The 8,121-nt window shown below is 71.6% G+C and overlaps 3 protein-coding genes across 3 annotated transcripts in view; 2 read left to right on the top strand and 1 right to left on the bottom strand.

The window, feature by feature from the left end:
• Nucleotides 1–641: 641 nt before the first annotated feature.
• CHLNCDRAFT_56621 (expressed protein) lies at nt 642–2,673 on the top strand (the record flags this gene model as incomplete). Its single annotated transcript, XM_005852201.1, has 5 exons — nt 642–860; nt 988–1,370; nt 1,539–1,652; nt 1,925–2,221; nt 2,488–2,673. Exons 1-5 carry the CDS (start codon nt 758–760, stop codon nt 2,671–2,673), a joined length of 1,083 nt encoding a protein of 360 aa, XP_005852263.1. The 5' UTR covers nt 642–757.
• A 1,257-nt stretch (nt 2,674–3,930) lies between these two features.
• Nucleotides 3,931–6,316, bottom strand: CHLNCDRAFT_49708 (hypothetical protein; the record flags this gene model as incomplete). The annotated part of the gene is made up of 3 exons (XM_005851893.1): nt 3,931–4,201; nt 4,463–5,004; nt 5,276–6,316. 3 exons carry the CDS (start codon nt 6,314–6,316, stop codon nt 3,931–3,933), a joined length of 1,854 nt encoding a protein of 617 aa, XP_005851955.1.
• Nucleotides 6,317–6,945: 629 nt separating this feature from the next.
• CHLNCDRAFT_133633 (hypothetical protein) overlaps nt 6,946–8,121 on the top strand; it is a gene marked incomplete at both ends in the record, with an annotated part of 3,284 nt that continues 2,108 nt past the window's right edge. Inside the window, 4 exons of the mRNA XM_005852200.1 lie at nt 6,946–7,130; nt 7,320–7,473; nt 7,666–7,795; nt 8,034–8,101. Of these exons, the coding sequence (XP_005852262.1) occupies nt 6,946–7,130; nt 7,320–7,473; nt 7,666–7,795; nt 8,034–8,101 (537 nt within the window). The remainder of the gene's footprint in view (nt 7,131–7,319; nt 7,474–7,665; nt 7,796–8,033; nt 8,102–8,121) is intronic.

Below are 8,121 nucleotides of genomic sequence, written 5' to 3'. Positions count from 1 at the left end.
GCCGAAGCGTGAGGGCTGCCGCGGGCCTGTGCAGCAGGCGGTAGGCTGGATACGGCTGCGGCGGGGTGGCAGCCCTGCTGCTGCTGCTGCTGCTGCTGCTGCTGCCCAAGCGCTGGACGCGGCAGGAGGTGCGGCGTGGGCGGGGAGCGGCGCACCCTTCTCGATCGCTTTCTTGATCTTCAGCTTCTCGTCCTTCTCCTCCTTCTCGCACTTCTTGGCTGCCCGAACCAGCTGCTTGGAGGTGAATTTGAGGTTGAAGATCTGGTCCATGAGCTGCGGCAGGCGGAGAGGGGGAGGAGGTGAGGGCGGCGGCGGCGGCACTGGCGGCAGCGAGGCTCGGGCGGCCCTGCCTCCAGGCAGCCCGGCGGCCGGCGGGGAGCTCCTGAAGGCCCTGCCACCTTGTCATTGGTGCTAAACATGGCCGCTGGCTGCTACCGCGTTGCGCAAGCCGCTGGAGATCGTCGGCCGGGACGGTGGGTGGTGGGCAGCGTGTCTCTGGCGGGAACAGGCGCTGCAACAGCGGATGGTGGTGCCACTGGCCTGTTTAGGGCCTGCCCCGGTGGCAGTGCCACGGTGCAGGGCGCCAGAATCGGAGCAGGTCTCTTCCCCTCCTGCCACAGCCGACCAGTCGTTATTCCCTGCTGCACACGGCCAGTCAGCGGCGATCGCCGTCTGCTAAGCTGCAGCCGAAACCGCAGACGCTTCGGGCCAACCCCTGACCTGCCAACCCCAAGCACCCAGACCGTTTGCGCTGCCAATGCAAGCCGGTGCCTCCCTGGCACTGTCAGCCGGGCTGGCCGGCGGGCAGCAGGGGCGTGCAGCCTCCGCAGCCGCCGGCCTGGCAACAACAGGTGCAGCAGGTGCGCAGGGCGTTCATCTTTGAATTTCTGGGCCGTGTGATGCCTCCCGGCCGCCGTCGGTGGCCGCTGACTGGCCGCAGCGGCCCCGCCCACGCCCTTCCCGCCGCTCTCGCCTGCCCGCCCGCAGAGCTGCTCCAGCGGCCCGCCGGCCGCCCCGCCGTGTGCTGCCGCGCCGTGGTGCGCCGCGTGGAGGCCTTTGCGCAGGGCTACAGCCCCGGCTATGGCTCGCGAGGCTTTGACGGCACATACGAGCGCGTGCTGCGCTACCCTGACGGGAAGGAGCGGCGCATCCGCTACCCGCTGCCGCCGCCTGCGGAGGAGGTCAAGGAGGAGGATGTGACGGATGGCTGCTGGGCCACAGACTGCTGGATCCCGCGGGAGCAGCACTGGGGCGGGCCGCCCCGCGGCGCCTCCGCCGGCGCCACCGCCACCGCCGTCGTCGCCAGCGCCGCCGCCTCGCCGCCCGCGCAGCACCCAGCAGACTTCCTGCCGCAGCAGCCACCCGCACAGGTGCGCCCGCGGGCCGCCTGCGCCGTCCCGCCGCCGTCGCGCAGTGGCCGCCGTGCCACAGCCCGCTTTATGCACCGCCGGCCAGCCCCGCTGCCGTGCCTGGGCCGCCGCCGCCGCCTGCCGGCACCCAGAACTTTCCGCGCCGGTGCCGGCACACCCCCTCTGCAGCCGGAGCGCGCCCAGGTCCCCTCCTCTCCCATGGAGCTCCTGCGGTACCTCAACTCGCCGGAGCACAAGCAGTCCCAGGAGCAGCTGTGGCAGAAAGTGCGGGGCAGCTACGAGGTGGGTGACGGCGCCCTTGGCATCGGCGGTGGAGGAGCCCCTCGTGCCTAGGCGCAGGCGCCGCCTTGGCTGGGCGTCCCGCTGGATCCCAGCTCCCTCATTTTTGGCAGCCACTCCTGCCACGGCCGGCTGCCTGGCAGCAAGCATGGTGGAGTCGGCTGACGGCGGCGCAGCGGCTTGCCAGCGAGCAGCGCCGTGCAGCCGGCCCGGCGTGCGTTGAACTGGCGCCCTGCGTTTGACCACTGGCGCCTGGGCGCTGCCGCCGCCTGCAGGTGCTCTGCGAAGTGCCCTGGGTGGCACCCAGGCCGCTCTACCTGCTCGCGATGCAGCAAACGGCGGCGGCGGCGGCGGCGGCGGCGGAGCCCTCCCCCGGCCTGACGTACAGCCTGCGCACGCGGGTGGCGCGGGCCGACACCGAGGACGAGCTGTCGCGGGTGCTGCGGCGCCGCGCGGCCGACGGCTCTCCGCTAATCCGGTGCAGCGAGATGCGGGACGGGGTGGTGGCGTTTGAGGACGAGGCAGATGCGGAGCGGTACGGGCAGCTTCTGGAGGCCGAGGGGCTGGCAGAGGTGGGTGCCAGCTGTGGGAGGGGTGGGGAGCTGGGCACAGGGCCGGGCGCTCGACCCGCGCGGCTGCCTCGCTGCAGGCGTCAGCGCCTCACCGCGCCGAGACGCCGCAGAGCAGCGCTCAAGCGCATGGCCTTCCATCTCAGGCCAACAGCAAGAAACAAGAAACATCCCCATGCATCAATCGACGCGCGGCGCCCGCTCCCGCCGCCCCCCCCGCCCGCCACCGTTGATGTCAACCCCCCGCCTGCCGCCGCCGCGTGCCGCAGGTCAGCATGGCGCGCTGCGATTCGCACGACCTTTTCCGCAGCGTGCAGGACGTGCGCGGCGTGGTGGTGCTGCTGCGTGCCGGCGGCGCCTTCCTGCCGCAGCCCCACCAGCTGGCCGCCTCGCTGCGCAGCACGCCCGGCGGCGGCGCGGGCGGCGGCGGCGGCGGCGAGCCGCTGTTCGACTGAGGGTTGCGCCGTCCTGGGCTGGACGCCCCGCTCGCCAGGCCAGCAGTGGACGCACATCCCTGCTGCCGCCCCTGCGCCCCGCTGGCTCCCGTATGCCGTCTCGCAGCGCGTGTGTTGTGCCTAGTCCCCACCTGTACCTAGCTGCCCCACCCCGCCCCTTGTTTCTGCCTTCCCGCGGCTGCGGCGCTGTGCGCCGGCGCTTGGCGGCCACCTCAGCTGCCACCTCAGCTGCCACCTCGGCGTCGCCACGCCGGCACCCCTCTGGGCTGCCGCAGCCGCTGCTCAGCCGACCCCCCTTCTGCCTAGATCTGATGCCATGTGATTCGCCTCGACTCGCCACCTGTCGCTAGCTGCCCCCCAACCTAGCTGTGCGCCACCCCGGCCTCGATTGTTGTTTGTTGTGGGGCCAGCCCCTGCCTCACACCACCACACATCCACAACGGAACCAGCCCGCGAAATTGATTCATGCACCCCCACCCGATACGCACTGCTCTGCTTACCCGCTTCTGCACCTCCTCCCTCGACCATGCATGCACGCATGTGTGCCGTGTCTCTCTCGCCTGCCCGTGTGCACGTCGCCCCCCCTTGTCTGGTCCTGTGACCTTGCCCGCCGCCGGCCTGCACCGCAGCGCTCCCACCCTGTACATCTGTCGCCCGCCACGCGAGCCCTGTCCCTCCCTCCTCCATGCATGTCGGGCCCCTCGCCCTCCCTCGCCTCTGCCGCTGAAATCTGCCGGCCTGTGTATGAGTAAAGCTACCTGTAGCGCGCGCCGCGGCTGCCCCCGCAGCGGCTGCCCCTCGCGTCCCCAGCATCCCCAGTTTTGGTCCTCCTGTCGCATCTTTGCTGTGCCATAGCTGTAACACTCGCAGAGTCCAAAAGGGCATGAGGGATGAATTGAATGTTTTGGTGTGTGTGTTGGTAGTACAGGCAGAGCAAGTGGCAACATGGCAGGTGCATGGGGTGGGGGCATGGCAAAGGGAGTACCTGTTGGTAACGAGGGAGCAACAGAAGCTTGGGCGAGAGGGTGACAGCAAAATGGGGCTCCAAAAGTAACTAAAACAGCGGCCAAAACAAGTGGATGCAAAACAACAAAATGGGTCTGCAGCAGAGTTCAATACATGCCAAGACTGCAGCCAGCCTCCAAAACAACGACAAGACACCAGAGGAGTGGGATGCAGCAAAGGCCCGAGGGCGCACCTCCCTCCAGCTGGCTGGGCAGCGAGCAGCTCCTGAGCAGGGCTACTCCAGAAGGCCGCTCAGCGCTCGCCCGTGCACGCCACTCCACCAGACGCCCCCGCCGCCGCCGCCGCGCTGCCGGCTGCCGCCCTTCCCCGCTGCTCCGCCTGCGGCGCCTGCTCCTGCCGTGGCCCGCCAGTGCCGTCGGCGGCGGCCAGAAGCCCCGGGCGCGGCTGGCCGTGCGGCACGACCCGAAACTTGTGGCGGGTGTCTGGGTGCACCAGCTGCTTGATGCCGCTCACCATCCACCCCAGCACCACCGGCATATCAAGCAGCACCAACTCATGCAGCCTGCAGGGGAGGAGGCGTGGTGGGGGGGGGGAGGAGGCATGCGGGGTGAGCGGGGAAGGAGGCATGCGGGAGCGTGTGTGCGGCGCGGTGTGGCATGGCATGGCGTGGTGCTGCGTGGCCTGGCATGGCAGTGGCGGCCTTAGCCAGCACAGCGGGACCGCCGCAGGCCCGCGCGGCGGCGCGACGGCCTGCGGGCGCAACCTGCTGTGCGGCGGCGCGGGCGCCTGCGGCGCAGCCAGCCGGCCAGCCACCTAGCCGCACCTGCCCGGGTAGTGGTGGTTGAGGGTGGCCGCCACCGCCTGGAACACCCGCGTCATGCGGGCGGCGCTCAGGGTGCTGGCCCCGGAGCAATCCATGACCACGATGACCTGCTCGGGCCGCGGCGCGGCGCCGCCGCGGCCGCCGGGACCGCCGCTGCCGCTGGTGCTGGTGCTACTGCCGCTGCTGCCGCTGCCACTGCCGGAGCTGCTGCTGTCGCTGCTGCCGCTGCCGCTGCTGGGGCTAGCAGCAGGGGGGCTGCTGCCAGAGCCGTCGTCCTGGCTACTTCCGGGGGGACAGGCGTCGGCTGGGGCAGGGTTGTTGCCAGTACCGCCACCTTCGCTGCAGCTGCCGCCGCCTTTGCCGCCGCTGCCCCCGCTGCCCGCCTGGCCTGCGCCGCTGCCATCCCATAGCCGCTCCCGCACGCCACGCTCCATCTGTGTTATGACCGCATTGGCAAAGGCCAGGGCCGCGGCGCCGGGGCACTGCATCACCGCTCGGCCGATGGAGATGTGCAGGATGGGTCGCCCTTCGCCGTCGCAGCCCTGCACGGGCAGGCAGGCAGGCAGGCAGGCGGGCAGGCAGGCAGGCACAGAGTGAACATAAGGGGATGCAGGAGGGCACCGGGGGCCGGGAGGCCGCAGGCGCTCCTGACCAGCCTCACAGGCAGCCAGGCGGGCAGGCAAGCGGCCACAGAGCCGGCTGCTGACGCGGAGTCCCTGCTGCCGCCTGCCAGGCAGCCAGGCAGGCGCCTGCAACAGGCCCATGCCGCCGGGCTCGTGCCGCGGGGCTCATGCCGCCTGCCAGCCGCCTCACCCGCCACTGCACTAGGTGCCCAAACCGCTGCAGCTCCTCCTCTGAACAGAAGGGGTGGCCCCGCAGCCAGGCCGCGGTGCGCGCCGCCGCCGCCGCGCCCTCCCGCAGCGCCTGCCGCCGCTCCGCGGCGGTGCCGGCCCGCAGCAGGCCGTGCATGATGGCAAAACGCATGAGCTCGGCGTCGGTGAACCGTGGCAGCAGCGGCGGCAGCTGTTGCTGCGGCGGCGGGGCTTGCGCCGCTGCCCCACCGGCGGGCCCTGAACCCGAGCCTGCCGCCGCGCCGCCGCCTGGCGTGCCCGCCACCGCTGCTGCTGCAGCTGCGGGCGGCAGGCCCGGCGGGGGTGGGGGCTCCGCTGCGGCTGCCGTGCCGCCCCAGCGGCGCTTGGCTCGGGGCCGCTGCTGCTGCTGCTGCTGCTGCTGGTCGGCGGCGGAGCCTGAGGCGGCGTCCAAGCGCGCCAGCTCAGCTGCTGCCAGCTGGCGCATGTGCCGCATCTCTCCTGCATGCTGCGCTGCCAGCAGCGCCGGCGAAACGTCGTGCACCCGCCGAAACTTCATACGCTGCCTGCCGGCCTGCTGCTGCTGCTGCTGCGCTGGCGCCCCCACCTCTGCCTGCCCTGCAGCGGGCCCAGCCGCGCCGGCCTGCTCCCACATCGCTGCTCCGGCAGCATCTGGCGGTGTGCGCCCCGCAGGGGCTGCGCCTGGTGCCGCTGCCTGCGCTGCCGCCGCCGCCGCAGCCGCCTCCTCGGCCGCTGCCAGCGCCTCTTGTTGCCGACCCTCCCCAGCACCCCAGTCATCCTCCAGGTCCTCCCGATCCACTCCGGGCTGCTGCACCTTCTCCAGAAAGTCCTCCACCACTCGCGACAGCGACCAGGAGGCGGGTGCTGCCGCGCCGCTGCCGCCGCTGCCGCCGCTGCCGGCTGCCCAGGGGTAGCTGGGCGAGGACCGCGGGTCTTCGCTGAAGGCCACCACCGTGGGCACAGCCGCGGCCGTGCCCAGGGCCAGCGCCGCGGCCAGCCGGCCTCTGAGGCGGCCTTGCCTCATGCCTGGCGCTTGGGGGCGCCCTGCCGCTGGTTGGCGCACACCAGAATGCAAGAGTGATGGGCAGCACAGGTTTCTGAACTCAAAAGTGGCATTTTTGGCATAACCTGGTGCGCTGCTGCCTGCTGTGCTCCGCCCAGCGTGATGGGCGGAGGACCCCGCCTTGGCATGATACTTGATCAATCACTGTCCGATCAGGTTGTCACAAAGTGGTTTGGGTGGCCCGGAGCGCCCGCGCCATATTCTGCTCCTACACCTCGTTGGCCCCTGAAACAGACGGTCGGAGATCAGGAGAGCATCAACAAGCAGCTGGGAATCGTCCTGCAGGCAGACAGACGGACATGTTCCGCCGGCGGGCAGCGCAACTGGCGGCACAGGGCCTGCGGGCCTGGCAGGAAGGCCTCACCGCAGGCAGCAGCTGCGCAGCGCACCCGCCGCTGCCGGCCGCCGGGAGCAGCGGCAGCAGCAGCTGTAGCAGCAGCGGCGCGTGGCTTCGGTGGCGGCACACAAGCCGAGCAGGCGCTGGCGCGGCGGCCGCCGCCGCCGGGCGCGCCGCGCGGCCAGGCACACAGCATGCACAGGGCGCGGCGGCGGCGGCCGCACGCGGCTGGCGGGTCAGCGCCTGGCAGCAGATGCGGCGGCAGTGGACGGACGGTCGCGGGTACCAGCACTTCCGGGGCAGGGGCCGTCCCGCATCCGCGGTACTGCACTCCCGAGAGGCGCGCAACCGGGCGGCCACCATCCTCGCCGTCGTCGGCGCCGGCGGGACCGTGGTATGGGTCAGCAGCCGGGAGGAGGTGCCCTACACGCGCCGCATGTGAGAGCAGGGAGGGCCGTACATGGGAGGCCATGCATAGGAGGGTCATGCGCACAGGAGGCCATGCATGCATGGCTGGCCGCTTCTGGCCATCGCGAGTCCCTCCTCACTCCCTCCCCACCCCTCCTCCTGCTTCTCCACCCCACCCTCCACCCACCACACACACACGCGCGTCCCGCTCCCCTGCAGGCACGCCATCCTGATCAGCCCCCAGGCCGAGATGGAGCTGGGGCGGCAGACCTTTGAGCAGGTGCTGGCCGAGGCGGCGGTGGCAGGCAGCCTGCTGCCCAAGAACCACCGCGCCACGCAGGCGGTGCAGCGGGTCGGCATGCGGGTGGCAAAGGTGAGCGGTTGCCGGTGTGTGTGGGGGTGGCCGGGCGAGCGGCCGGTTGTCTGTGAGCGAGCAAGCGGCGGGTGTGTCCGTCGCAGCTTGCACCCCACACCCCGCACCCCACATCTCACACCTCGCACCTCGCGCCTTCCGCGCCCACACCCCGGCGCCCCCACGCTGCACCCCACTCCCCTGCTGCCGCAGGCCGCCACCGACGGCTACGGCGGCGGCTTCCAGGGACACCTGCAGGGCCTGCGGTGGGAGTTTGCGGTGGTGGACAGCCCCCAGGTCAACGCCTTTGTGGTGCCGGGGGGCAAGGTCGTGGTGTACACAGGTGGGCGCGGTAGGGTGGTGGTGTACACAGGTGGGCGCGGCAGGGTGGTGGGCAGATGTGTGTGTGCTTTGGTGGGCCGGAGGTGGACACAGGTGTACAGAGGTGGGCAGAGGGCTGAGCGCAGGCGCGCACACACACGCACGCGCGCGCGCGCGCGCGCGCGCGTTTGCACACACTCACGCATTGAAGAAGAAGCAGAAGGAGAATGGCAGCCATGCGCCGCCGGCCCCCCCTGCAGGCCTGCTGCGCATGGTGGGCGGCGAGGACGAGCTGGCGGCGGTGCTGGCGCACGAGGGCGCGCACGTGGTGGCGCGCCACGCTGCAGA

The sequence above is a fragment of the Chlorella variabilis genome (genome assembly GCF_000147415.1).
Source record: "Chlorella variabilis unplaced genomic scaffold CHLNCscaffold_1, whole genome shotgun sequence".
Taxonomy (NCBI): domain Eukaryota; kingdom Viridiplantae; phylum Chlorophyta; class Trebouxiophyceae; order Chlorellales; family Chlorellaceae; genus Chlorella; species Chlorella variabilis.
Note: the sequence above shows the minus strand (reverse complement) of the source record. Positions and strands in the feature narration are given on the sequence as shown.